Source organism: Paramisgurnus dabryanus, chromosome 12, assembly GCF_030506205.2.
Source record: "Paramisgurnus dabryanus chromosome 12, PD_genome_1.1, whole genome shotgun sequence".
NCBI classification, from domain to species: Eukaryota; Metazoa; Chordata; class Actinopteri; order Cypriniformes; family Cobitidae; genus Paramisgurnus; species Paramisgurnus dabryanus.
The window spans coordinates 27334917-27349885 of NC_133348.1; the positions used below are offsets into that span (position 1 = coordinate 27334917).

At 36.3% G+C, this 14969-nt stretch overlaps 1 protein-coding gene across 2 annotated transcripts; it reads right to left on the reverse strand.

The window, feature by feature from the left end:
* Positions 1-4832: 4832 nt before the first annotated feature.
* Positions 4833-13254, reverse strand: brms1lb (BRMS1 like transcriptional repressor b). Of its 2 annotated transcripts, XM_065257389.1 has the most exons (10): positions 13031-13253; positions 12857-12947; positions 9491-9618; positions 9299-9378; positions 8575-8671; positions 8144-8233; positions 7260-7324; positions 7104-7143; positions 5792-5918; positions 4833-5716 (listed from the first exon to the last, which is right to left on the reverse strand). In XM_065257389.1, the coding sequence occupies exons 1-10, from the start codon at positions 13167-13169 to the stop codon at positions 5599-5601; spliced, it is 975 nt and encodes a 324-aa protein (XP_065113461.1). In that variant the 5' UTR covers positions 13170-13253; the 3' UTR covers positions 4833-5598. The 2 variants fall into 2 exon arrangements, with proteins under 2 accessions (XP_065113461.1, XP_065113462.1); XM_065257390.2 differs by lacking the exon at positions 7104-7143 and having other exon boundaries at positions 13031-13254.
* Positions 13255-14969: the final 1715 nt, after the last annotated feature.

Below are 14969 nucleotides of genomic sequence, written 5' to 3' on the forward strand. Positions count from 1 at the left end.
GTAAATTTAAGCGCCATCTAGTGGTAAGATTTCAAATTGCATCCAACAGCTCACCACTTAAAGGCGCTCTAAGCGAATCTGTGTGACGTTACTTTTTGTTGATGTTTGAACTGTTTTCAAACAAACGGAGCGTAGCTAACTCCTCCCCCTCCCTTCCGTGCTTTCATGAACGCACCCAACCCCCACCCCCAAATCCTTCTTGGCGTTTATTGGCTGGTACACATTGTTATCGTTTCTGGTGGTAGATTTGGCCACTTTGTTTATATTGCAGTTTGGGAGCCGGCTATAGGCTGTCTACAGAGATTGCGTTTTTTTACAGTTTGATCAGCGGACAGGCAGCAAGCAGATAGTGAGGAGATGTTTGCTGTATGTAACAAAAAATGTTTTATGGTCTAAAACGCGTGAATTCGCTTAGAGCACCTTTAATTTTAAAACGCATCTGCTAGCGCCACAGGACAAACATGTCCCCAAACATGAAGGGACGAAATGCGCTCTATAGAGCAGTTTGTCCGTTTAGGGCTACTGTAGAAAAATGACGCCGACTTCCATGTATGTGGACCTGCAGTGTAGGTAAATAAAAATGACTCATTCAAGGGTAATTAAAACAATACAGTTCATTATGTAAGGTCTATATACACCGCTGATTATATGTATATAAAATTGCATTTCCGTCAAGAGATCCTTCTAAAAGTTACACAATGCACCTTTAACTGCTAGTGGTATAAGTTTTACGTTTAAATGACTAAACCCATGCAGAACACTGAGCACAGGTCTAGTGTCCTTCCGTAATTCACCCTGACGCGGGCGCTCTAATACTGATTCCTTTGGTGTTGGCCTTTCAGATAGGTGCTTGAAAAATGATAAAGTAATAAGGGGAAATAAAACACTTTATTCTAGTTCAACCACAGGCAAAGTTTTATGTCATCCTACGGCCCATTAAATGCCCTAATAAACGACAACCATTTGCCGTTTGGCTGTTGCACAGTTTTTATATCTGGCTTGTCAGGGGAAAGTTGTTTAATTATCATTTTCTCTATAACTGACAATCTCTCAACCAAATTCTGCTAATAAAAACTACATTATTACAATCGTGACGTTCACGTAACGAAAAAAAGCTAGAGGGGCAGATTCAAATCCGCCCCTATGGGTCTCTATTAGGGTCTGCTGCATTTCCTTTTCTCACCACAAATTTAAATGGGAAAAATAAGGGGCGCTGTAGATCTCAGGAGGGTTGAGGCAGCGCTTTCCCCTCTCAGCTTGATCAATACATACAGTAGCCAGTCGAGCCATGTGCTCAATTTCCAAACCTATTAATCTCACTTTATAGACTTAAAATAAACTGAAAATATTTGTTGAAAAATATTAGACACATTTACAGGTTAACAGTTTAGATTTGATTAAGTTTATATAGAGTTCTATATTTTCAACTGGATTAATATTTTGGTGGTGCACTGCCCCACCTGCGAATAAAGGCAAGCCATGCCTGCCCTACCCAATAAATACTTTCATTCTTAATAAACACTCTTTTATTAAGCAATTTATTTCCACTTTTTGAAATTTTCATTATTTTTATTAAAAATAAACACATCAAAAAGCAGTTCCACGATACGTTCTAAAGTCTGTGCAACTGAAGCTGTCGATTTTTCATTGATTCGTCTTTTTTTTTAAACTGCCAACAAGGGCCACTATTTGCACTTAGTGTAAATTGACACCCCGTTAAGGTATTCAGTGAGTGAAGGTCTCCGTTAACAGGACATTATTAAGATAAAGTATCTTTGGCTAGTCATATGATCTAAACATGTCTGCGTCCATGAGGCGACCTCACTCCATGTCAAATAACTTTTATTTTGATTCCTTATCTTATGTGAATACAGATTTAAACTGATTTTTTGTGTGTAACTTTTTATGTTTGTCAAACTTATGTAATATAATGTAACATTAAAAAACATTACAATTCTGTTTAGTGATACAGAAATAACACATTTCACCACATAGGCCTACCCACAGCAACATGTTTAAGTGCTATAATTGGGTCCCTAGTGCTTCTATCAACCTAGAAAATGTAAAAAAGATCAAGTAACTTGGTTTTGACAACCATTCTCTGCAAGCATGTAAAAAATTGGTTAGTCAGATTTTGCTCCCCGTGAGTAGAAAAGGGATCTTATTATAATAATACTGACCCTGAATCTGCACTATCCAACCACGACACTGCAATTTAGTGTGGAGAGAAAGAGAAAATAATTGACAGCACAATTGAGTTTCAATTTCAACAAACCACCATTATGGCGATCAGTGTTTGCATTTCATCAGCTCATTTGCATTTACAGGACACACCCAAAAACACCACATTTTGCTCACTATTTTTAAAGCTATAATAAATTATCTGTTTATTTTTTAGCTTGAACTTCACATACACACTATGAAGACACCGAAGACTCTTAAATATTAAAAAGTCTATTTTTTTTAATAAAATAAATAAATCAAATGAAAAAAAAACTATTTTAGTTTAAGATTTTAATTTTTTTTCTTGTATTCATTCAACAATAACACTCTAATAATAATGGCTGGGTATTTTTGACCCATGTTGTGTTACAATTGGACAGAAGACACCGCTGGGTTAAAAACGGACCCAATGCTAAGTTATTATAACCCGTGGTGTGGTTGCATAACAACAACCCAACATTGGGTCATTTTTTACCCAGCATGTGTTTTGTCAAATATTTACACAACAGGAGTCAAAAATAACCCGCCTTTTTTAGAGTGAAATATAAAAACAAAACTAATATCTAAATAAAACACTACTTAAGCGTTTTCCATATTTTCTGACCCCAATCAATCAATAAGCTGGCAAGACTGCAGATGCTTGGTTTCAAACACACAGGCAGGTAGTTAATCCTCCATCATCCTCCAGGTGTTTTCTGTTTTTTTCCTGAAGCTCAGGCCCCTGTGAAGAACTATCAGGTTCTTATAAACAATTCATTGTGACTGACACCATCATTAACCTGCTAACTAGAAAGAATGTCAGATCAACCATCAAACTATAATATTACAAAGATAAAAATACCTATAGACAGACAGCAAATGAAAAAGATTATGCAGCATTAATATATTTCATACAGAAGGACAACTGCACAATACACTCAGTCAATAGCTATAAGACTTTCTTTCTATTGTAAGTTTCTACTGCCACTACATGGTCATAGACAGTCACTGCACATAAAAATGTTTTGTTGTATCAAGTTAACCTGACTCTGTGTTTGAGTTTGGATGAGACTTTAGTTATAGTCAAAATTGTAAGTTAAGTGGATTTAGCAGGGAAATAAAACAGAACTAACAAATGACATTTCTCTTAAAGCACAGCCACTTTTTTCTTTTGTTAAAATTACCATCTTCTACAAAAATGATATCTAATGGATCACACAATTCAAAAACTCCACACAGATATGATTTACTTTGTTAATATGATCTTTATATTAAGGCAGTACATTTCATTAAGGATGTGCGATTACCTTTGGCCTCTATGGATTGTGGAAGACAAGGTTCTTTTGGCAGGATTTGTTTAGTGTTAAATACTGTATCAATCGAAGGTGAGGTGTGTAATTTCTAAACAACAAAATACTTTCTTTGACCCAAGATTAATATTCAGAAACAAAAAAAAAATGTATTCACAGATTGATTATCTCTTAATGGGACATTACACTTTTTTTTAAATATGCTAATTTTCCAGCTCCCCTAGAGTTAAACATTTCATTTTTACCGTTTTGGAATCCATTCAGCTGATCTCCGGGTCTGGCGCTAACACTTTTAGCATAGCTTAGCACAATTCATTGAATCTGATTAGACCATTAGCATCACGCTAAAAATAACCAAAGAGTTTCCCTTTGTTACTTTAAATAGCAGGGGACTATTTTCGGGCAGTGCGTAACATCACTACGCCTGCTGCAGCCATGTTACATCAGCACAGTCACTGATTATTACGCCGGTTTGAGAGTATAGTTCCTAGCCATATCTGCCTAAAAAAAATTTCATTTTCTGTCAGTCTTAGTACACGATGTAACTACAGAAGAGTCAAGTTTTAAATAGGAAAAATATCAAAACTCTATGGTTATTTTTTAGCGTGATGCTAACGGTCTAATCAGATTCAATGGATTATGCTAAGCTATGCTAAAAGTGCTAGCGCCAGACCCGCCCTGCGTTCCAGTTCGTTTTTTTATGAACTTCCCTCGCTAACTTCCCTCAGTCTCGTTCACTCGGATGTACGTCATTGCTTACGTTGTACGAGTGCCCACTACTGCTAGAACACTTGAAGTGGGTTCAAATGGATCGCCCTAAGCCCTTGATCACATGGAAAGTGGAGACCGCCCCCTCCATGTGCAAAGCGCGAGTTGCTGAAGTGACGTCAAAATCGTGTTGGATTGTGGGATATGAAGCTGCATGAAGTGTACATATGAAGCAGACTCGCTCCCTCGGTCAAAATCGAGGGAGCGAGGGTCTGTCCATACAAACTTCCCTCGTCCACTTGACGAAGTGGAACGCACTTCAAAATGGCGACAGGGATTCCCCCGAGGGGAAGTGCTTAGGGAAGTTCGCGAGTGTGTGTCTAAAACTGGAGTGGAACGCACCCCCGGAGATCAGCTGAATGGATTCCAAACGGTAAAAATCAAATGTTTAACTCTAGGGGAGCTGGAAAATGAGGATATTTTCAAAAAAAGTGGAGTGTCCCTTTAAAGTTTGATCTAAAAAACTTTAATCTGAAATTACACACTTCACCTTTAAAACACTAGCGTGATACATCTAAGTTCCCTTTTCAGCTATATTTTTAAATTCAATACAAGTAACAAACAACTGTAGTGCTGAAACACTGTGAAATGGATGTAAACATACAGGACATAGAAAAAAATATATCAAACAACATTCAGTGCAATGTCTAGCTGAAGTTGGTTTGGCCGCTTTAAAACGGCAACATTTAAACAGAAAAAGCTAATTTTTCCTGTTTAATACTGAGATGATGAGTTGCAAGTTCCCTGATACACAACGCACATGACATGCCCAGCAAAACCATGCATTTAATCAAAGACTACATATACGTTGCTGGCTTGGCCGAAGATGGTACTTCTAAAATGATTTGATCCTTTACATGATAAAGAAAGTTTACATTAATACCAAACTATACAGATATGATAACACACAATATTCTAACAATTCATAGTATTTGTCTTTCATTTTGAGGACAAGTAGAAAAAATAATAATAATAATAATATAAGGAGCTTTGCAAACAATCCTGTAAAGAATGTAAAACACATATCTCACAGGATATATGGCACTCAGTTTCAGAACGGAAATTCATGCACCATAAATCAAATGAAACACTGAATCTGTTTGTATATCATAAAAGGCATAGAAACAGTGATGTGTTCAATATCACTTGGGCTGCTTTTTTGTTTGTTTTGCAGCTCTGACTCAGGGAGTGCAAACATGCCGTGCATGCATGTAAGACCCAAGTCCCATCAGCGTTAATGACAGGTCATGGTGACAAACAGAGTGCAGAATTGAACACACATGAAAACAGATGGACCGTAGGCAGAGAAGGTAAAAGTTCAGGAGTGTTTTATAGTGTATTTGCCTTTCTGGAGCTGAGAGATATATAGCTTTGATTTGCTGCCATCCAGACGCTTGAACCAAACCTCATCGTGGTTAACAGTGGTTATTATGGCACTAAAAAAAGGGATTAAAATATGAGACACTTCAGCAACCACACGTGTACACATAGGCTACTGCATGTATACACACCTGCTGGGGTATTCATCCTTCTTGTTGATACAAATGGCCTGACCTCGGCTGTACCATTTATTGTCATAGAACAGACGTCCATCCTCTGATCGGGCCACGTGATGATGTCTCTCAGATTTGAGAGGAACTGACAGAAAGAAAGTTTGTTCATTAACATACACCAGAAAACTGATCAAGAAAGTTTAGGCTGGGTCACTTAAAGGGGACATTTCATGAAAATCTGACTTTTTTCCATGTTTAAGTACTATAATTGGGTCCCCAGTGCTTCTATCAACCTAGAATATGTGAAAACGATCAACCCAGTAACTTAGTTTTGGTAAACCACTCTCTGCAAGCATGTGAAAAAATAGGTTACAAAAATTTGGCTCCCTCTGTGATGTCAGAAGAGGATAATACCGCCCCTTAATCTGCACTATTCAACCACACCACTGCCATTTAGTACAGAGTTCAACTCATTTGCATTTAAATGTGTAATTTTTTGAAGGATCGCGTGACAGAAATGCAAAATGATATACAAAACTATATTATCAGGGGTGTATAATGACCTTTCATAATGAACCGTTATGTGTTTATTACCTTAGAATGAGACATCTACATACACAGAGGGTCCCCTTACATGGAAGTCGCCATTTTGTGCCACCATGTTTCTACAGAAGCCCTTAACGGACAAAGTGGTTTTACTAAGTTGTTTCCGACAATGGCATGTTTGTCCATGTGTTTTCAAAAGCGAGGGGTGAGCAGTGGACTGAGCCATTGGTTGCAATTCGCAACCTCACCACTAGATGCCGCTAAAATTCACACACTGCACCTTTAAAAGGACAAACCCAAAACAGCACATTTTTGCTCACACCTACAGTATGACAATTTAAACTTGTTAAAATAATTAATCTCTATGGTATTTTGAGTTAGAACTTCACATACGTACCCTGGGGAGACCAAAGATTAATTTTACATCTTAAGAAAGTCTTGTAAAATGTCCCCTTTAACTGAACTGTATACAAAAATATAACCATGCCAACATTTTTGTTCCTTTCATTACATACCTAAACTTTTGTGCAAAAATAACAAAATAATGAAAAACAGCCAATTAGAATGCAAAACCCATGGGACTTCCTTTAAAACTACAGATTAAATGCCAAAAAGTCATATTTTGCACTTTCTAGGGGAAAGGTGACTACATTGATGCTAATTTCTTTTTTAGTTAAAAAATATTTCTTAATATTTCTAGTTAGTGTATTCAATATTGAATGTTAGTGTATTCTAGAGGAGGTGAATTAGATGTGAAGCTTGAGCTAAAAAAAATCCTCCTTACCATCCACTTTCACTCTGTGGGGACCCATTGAAGCCATAGCCTATTTAAAAGTAGTTGATTATAATTTCAAAGAGCATCCAATAACCCACTTTCAAAAATTGATCATTGCTAAAAATAAATAATAATAAAAAACAAATAATTAAATTAAAGAAAAACCTTTCTTATGGCTGTCCAGTCTTCAAGTATATCCAAGTCTTGTAACATGTAAACAATGTATGGTCGTAGGACAGCTCAGGAAAATAATATCTTATATAATATAACAATATCTTACGAAACGTATAAACTATTGCAATTAAATTCTCATTTCTGAGAATGAACTCTTACAAAGATGGTAACAGATGGGACTCCATCCATCCATTTTCTAAACTTGTTTGTTCTTGCAGAATTGTGGGGGGCTGGAGCCAATCCCAGCACATGGAGATGGTACTTTATTATTATTATTATGCTTAAAAAAAAGGCAAAAAAATCTTGTGTTATTCAATTTATTTGAGTCATTAAAGGGATAGTTCACCCAAAAATTTCATCATTTACTCATCCTCATGTTTTCCTAAACCTGTATGAATTTCTTTTTTCTGATGAACACAAAAAAGATATTTTAGCACACAGCTGAGTGTAACCATTAACTTCCATAGTAGAAAAAAACAAATATGATGGAATTCATTGGGTACCGTCAACTGTGTGCTTACCATCATTTATCAAAATATCTTCTTTATCTTTTATCACAATACTTCCATAATATCTGTTTTCCTACTACTAAAGTCAGTGGTTACAGTCAGCTGTGTGGTTATCATCATTTATCAAAATAACTTCTTTTGTGTTCATCAAAATAAAGAAACTCATACAGCTTTAGAACAACAGGAGACAGAATTTTCATTTTTGGGTGAACTATCACTTTAACCTTTTATGTAATATTGCAGTTGTTAGCGATATATGTATTTTTTTTACTTAAGTCTATATTATGTTATATGTCAGCTGCCATAACAAAACTGAAATATAAGAAGCCTGATATAACTTTTGATGTGCAACATTACAAAGGATATCTGACACGACAACAGGTTTTTTCTTTTTTCCGGGACTGAGAGGATCTTTCTTTTTATTCTTCTTCGCCTGCATACCATCATTCCACAGCTCTGGTGCAGGAACATAGAAATCCATTAGAAATAAACACATAAAACATCATAGGGCGGTTTCCCAGAAAGAGCTTATTCTAGTCCCAGACTAAAATGCATATTTGAGCTTCCTTAATTTAAAAACATCTTACACTGACTTATCATAACATATATCAGTGCCATTGTTTTGTCTCAAGATGCACACCACTTTTGTTTTTGTAAGGTATGTTTATAAAAACTACTTAAATGTCCCAAAATAACTTAGTCCTAGTCCTGGATTAAACTAAACCTTGTCTGGGAAACCGCCCCTATATGAACTAAGAAAAGACATTACAAAGTATAAGCTTCAATTTGAACTCCACCTGAAGTTATATCTATACTGTGTCTGTCCTCTTCCAGTCGCCTGATCTTTTCTTCTAGTTCACTCTGAACCGTGTCAAAAAGCAAGAGCTTCTCACTCTGTGAAAACAAGAATCATCCATATGATCATTTAAGGCCTAAATAATATGACTGCATCCACTGTGTGATTATATATAAAGACAAATATAATGAGCATGTCAGGAGCTTAGATGCAAAAGCGGCTAATTCATTGACAACAAAAAAAAAACACTATTTATGTGTTTGCGTGTTTTCACTTCCTGAAACGCACAGATTTTGTAAAAAACTCATGGATTTGAAAAGCTCTGCGTGCCTGATTGGCCAGCTAATCTGTACGTTGTGATTGGTCTGAATACCTCTGACATTTTCTGCAGGAAATGTGACACTCCTTACCATGTTTAAAAGATGCGCTCACAATGCAATGCTGACAGGAGTTAACTTACAGGCTTTGAATCCAAATGGGAAGAATTATGACAATGTCAGTCTTTACTACATCACCAATTCCAGGAAGTAAACTGTTGACTACAATCTGTGTGTTTGTTGTAGTCCGAGAAAAGAGATTTACATTGGAGACGATAACTCGCGTCATCGTTTACTTTGGGGTATGAACCTTTTACATATTGTTAACATGTACTAATACACACCAAAGGAAATTTAAAAACGTGAATGTGACTATTGGTGCTCTTTAAGACTGAGGTAATACACTACCTCCCAGTGCTGGCTTGCTGCCTGCATCTCACAGTCATATTTGTTTCTGACAGAATCCAAACAGAGCTCACGATAGATGCCTGTAAAAACATAAGATCACACCAGAATGTGTCACCTTAACACTATAAAATAACCAAGCTGCTGTAAATAGACATGCACTGCTGTAAAAAAATTATTTTGTCTTGTACTGACCTGCAACTTTGGTCCGGATCTGCATGTTCTCCTGTAGGGTGGCCAGGGGTTCAAGGTATTCTGGAGCACTGCCAGCTATCACTTCTTGTAATTTAAGGTCCATCTGAGTGAGCCTCTCTTTATACAACCTAAAAACATTTCATTTAAAGCAGGCTGGATTCTTTCGATCAAAAGTGAGTGGTTGTTAGTTTTGATTCAAGACAGATTTCACAATGGATATCACTTGTGGCCTTGTTTAATGCGACCGCTGATACATTTTTAGCAAATAACTATTGGCCGATTCCAATATTTGGCAATTTAACTTTTCATTAAAACAGATTGCTTATCATATTAGCAAACACCATGCAATATTCAATAGGCTAATAATAACATGTTTCACAGAGTTCATTTTGTTTTGGCAAATATTGAATTATTTTATGCAGAGAAAAACCCTGGATTATGCAACAGAGTGCCTTTAAATTAATGAACCATCTGTTTATTATTTCAGCCTTTTTTATGATATAGCTGAAATGGCTAATTTTATTTGATGAAACATTAACAGGCACTGGCACATGTAATACAGCGTATTTACAGTAGTCGACATACGTCTTTACAGCGTATGTGACATTTTTCGAAAGTTTTATTTACTACATTATTGTTGTGTTTATAGCCTTAGTTTAGCAAGCACAGATTTTTTTCTGTAACTTCTGCAAGCTGCTACTAAGACTGTTAGGAAAATTTGCTATTAGATCATACAGAGTTCAAGACAATTCAAGTTTTAACTGTTTTAATTTGAACATGAAATTCATTACTGCTACATAAACGTCATAAGACTAAACTATTTTTAACTAGCTTTCTAACTAGATTTTTAAAGAAAGTTTACATAAAACTTAGAGAATAAAAAAAAAGTTTTATTAAGGAATAAAACTTACCCCATATTTAACTCACCCTCAAGCCATCCTAGGTGTATTTGTCTTTTTTCAAGTTTAGGCTACGTCGTTTATAAAGTTTGAAATATAGATAAATCCATCGCTTCTCTTCATTAAAGGGATAGTTCGGCCAAAAATGATATTAAACCCATGATTTACTCACCCCCAAGCTGTCCGAGTTGCATATGTCCATTGTTTTTCAGACAAACACATTTTCGGATATTTTAGAAATTGTTTTAGATCTTTCAGTTGATTAAATGTAATGTTACGGGGTCCACCCATAGTCCACGACCTTCAAGTCCAAAAAAAGTGCGTCCATCCTTCACAAATTAAATCCAAACGGCTCCAGGATGATAAACAAAGGTCTTCTGAGGGTAATCCGTGCGGTGTTGTTGTAGAAATATTCATATTTAAAACTTTATTAACGTAAATAAATACCTTCCGGTAGCGCCGCCATCTTAGACTCCTCTGTATTCAGGAGAGAGTATTAGCGTAGTGTACGCACTTTTCTTAGTGACGTATGACAAATTCGGAGGGCGGGTGCACAGAGCAGCAGCAGAGTAGCCTCCGTAGGCTGCGTAAGCTCTCATCCTGAATGCGGACGCGACTAAGATGGTGGCGCTACCGGAAGGTATTTATTTTCGTTAATAAAGTTTTAAAAATTGATATTTCTACAACAACACCGCGCGGATTACCCTCAGAAGACCTTTGTTTATTATCCTGAAGCCGTTTGGATTTAATTTGTGAAGGGTGGACGCACTTTTTTTGGACTTGAAGGTCGTGGACCCCGTAACATTACATTTAATCAACTGAAAGATCTAAAACAATTTCTAAAATATCTGAAAATGTGTTTGTCTGAAAAACGATGGACATATGCAACTCGGACAGCTTGGGGGTGAGTAAATCATGGGTTTAATATCATTTTTGGCTGAACTACCCCTTTAAACATTTAATAACCATATAGATTAGTTTTTGATAAATGGATGCTCTTATTTGATCTTTAAATGGCACCTATTTCATTGCTAAAAAACAATGTTATTTTGTGTATTTGGTATAATGCAATGTGTTTGCATGGTTTATGGTTAAAAAACAAATTATTTTCCACATACCGTACATTTTTGTAGCTCCAGATTTCATTCCCTTCCTGAAATGCACGGATTTAAGCGCTGTGTCCCTGATTGGCCAGCTAATCTGTACGTTGTGATTGGCCTGAATACCTCCGATGTCAGCCAGAAATGTGACGCTCCTCACCATGTTTGAAAGATTCGGTTGCTAACACGAAGCTATTACGAAGCGGGAGTAATTATGTCGGTCTTGTCTAGATCACCAATCCTAGGATGTAAACTGTTGCCTACAATCTGTGTGTTTGTTGTAGTCCAAGAAAAGAGATTTATGTTGGAGAGGATAACTCGCATCATCGTTTACTTTGGGGTATGTAACTTTTGCATATTGTGTTAATTTAAAATTTAAATGTGCGAATCGGACAATAGGTGCTCTTTAAAATTGGGGTACTAAAAGCCGGTAAAAGTCAGGATATTATTTAACCTAACTCTGACTGTGTTAAGCCCGGTGCACACTGTGAGATTTCAGCCACGATTTAAGCCCGGTATACACTGTGCGATTTTAAATAGTCCTTTAGGATTGTTGCTTGTCACACTGTGCGAACAAGATCGTAGTTAAGTCCATGTCACACTGTATGATCTCAGTTTCCATCAATGTCAGACAGTACGAGTTTAAAGACTTTTTTACGTCATCGATCGACGACGGCTGGGCAAACACACGCTGAAGCAGAGGTGAGCAAACCGAAACAACATCTATCGTTAATTTTAATCATGACTTGTCTAGAGCATTGAAAGAAGAAAAAACAAAGGAATTTGTATTTCCAGTGCGATTTCTCTCCAGGCTGCTTCATTTTTATCCTATCATGGTACATTGGCTATGACACGTTGTACAAAGACTCTTTATGTTTCCATAACTCCACAAGTTTCTCCTCCTGCTGTACAGTCTACCTGGCTCTTTTTGACATTTTGTCTGTGTTGATTTGTTGTTGTCGCCGCAGTAATTGCGTCATTGGGTTCTGTGCTTCTATTGGTTCTTGATTTGCTGGTTTGTGGGGAGATGTCATATACACTTGGATGGCTTGAGGGTGAGTAAAATATGGACTAGTTTTGGGGTGAACTATCCCTTTAAGACTACACTGGCTGAAAACGACACGGACAATTTTGTGTATGCATGTAGTATGTGATACACCAGACTTACAAAGAACAATCACTAGGCCACATATTGAATTATATACACAAATTTTGCCCCATGAAACTGTACATAAAAAGGTTTAATGGAAAGGCAGTGGGATGTTTTAAACCTTGATAAGCCATTTTTGCTAAGCAGGACGGTTAGAGTTACTTAGATTTTTATTTGCATTGTTGTACCCCCACTGTTTTAAATAATATGCACTTACTGATCCTTGAGGTCTGTGAACTGCTTCTCAAGGTTCGTCATCTCATCTAAACACTCCATTCGCCTTCTTTCACAGTCTTCATCATCCATGTCTACAAGATCATCAACATCATACACATTTAGCCAAAAATGCTATGATTTACACGATACTGTATATATAACTTAGCATCTCCACCTGAAGTATCTCCATCCTCCGATGCGGACGAGCTGACTGAATCCTCCTCATCCGAGCTACTGGCCTCATGTTCAGGATAATCCACGTCCATTTCTTCGTGATTATTCTCTTTTCTATCACGCGAGTTCACTGGCATCATAACAAGCAGTAACCATAAACAACCCACTGCGTTGAGGACAAAACCACCAGGCGGCGACCGGCGAGGAATATCCACGTTTAAAACATGGCTTCGTAGACGACCAATCAGCGGCGTTCCAGACACGTGATTTCATGATAGGTTTGTTCGACTTCATGCGGCGCCGCATGACATCACAGTACCGCGAGAGCGATTCAAAATCAGACTTCTCCGTATGATTTCTCGCTCTCGCGGTACTTTGAGGTCATCATCCTGTCCGTTCGAACAAGCCTAAATCTGGAAATTCATTGGTCAAATTCTGTTCACGCACATATATAGGGAATATTGGTATTTTTAGTCCATTGTCATTCTTAATGTTTCGACCCACAGAAAAGTAAAAAATAACAGATTTTTAATGTAAGGTGTGCTCTATCTAAATAACAGTTATATTTTGTAAATCTTTAATTATTTAAAAAATATATTAAATTCCTCTGTGTGATTATTAAGGTGTAAACTCTTGAGAATTGTTACACGTTTTTCATCGCTGCTGCAGCGGATTTACACATGTATGTCCAAAGTACGTTTAGGTAGCAAAGATTAAAAATTGTAACTATTTTACAGATTATAACTTTTACAGTGTACATTTTACGTGTAAAAATATATTAAATTAAATCTTAATAAATTAAAGGAGACATTTTACAAGACTTTTTTAAGATGCCAAAATAAATATTGATGTCCCCAAAGTACGTATTTGAAGTTTTAGCCCAAAATATCATATAGATAATTTTTATAGCATGTTAAAATTGCCATTTTGTAGGTGTGAGCAAAAATGTGCCATTTTGTGTGTGTCCTTTTAAATGCAATTAAGCTGATCTCTGCACTAAATGGCAGTGCTGTGGTTGGATAGTGCAGATTAAGGGGCAGAACTATCCCCTTCTGACATCACAAGGGGAACAAATTTCAATGACTTATTTTTCACATGCTTGCAGAGAATGGTTTACCAAAACTTAAAAGTTACTTGGTTTTTACATTTTCTAGGTTTATAGAAGCACTGTAGAGCCAATTACAGCACTTAAACATGGTAAAAGTCAGATTTTCATGATGTGTCCCCTTTAAGCAAACCCAAAAGACAATTTTAGTCTTATAATAAGACACTTGAAACAAACCAGCAGATGGCGCAGTTTTACATCAATGGAATATTAAATAAATTTGCATTTCTTACAAAGAATAATGTTTAAAAATCAATTAAAATCATTTTAAAATAAACGGCAGAGGGGATGAATATCATTCCAAAACCAATTAAATTTTAAGTCTATTGTTTACACAAAACTTTAAAATGTCTTCAGCGGACTGAAAATGTAGTGCATATGCCATATAGTTCACAAAATTTTGCATTGCATGCAAAAAGCTGCCTTTAGACAAAATATTATAAAAACAAGACATATAATGACAAATAGACACCAATATGGTAACATAATTAAACTTCTTTAAAAGAGTTAGACACTATAAACGATATTTACACTATTAGCACAGATATTTTGTAGGATTCATTCACAAGAAATAAGTATTTAAAATTCAGTAAGATGGCTCATAATATATTCATAAATGATTTGTTATGGTGAATCAAAAGTAGCAGCATTTTGACTGAATTGTGTAAGCAACTTGAAACTGATGTGCTTTTTTTGGGCGGTATACACGCTCACAGGTTGAACCTTCCAAGTGCTAATGCAAAAATGATCTTACACTTGATCACACCTTTTGAAGATTACTCCACAATATATTGCACTTACTTTGTTATATAAATCATGAGATTTGGTCTTGCCG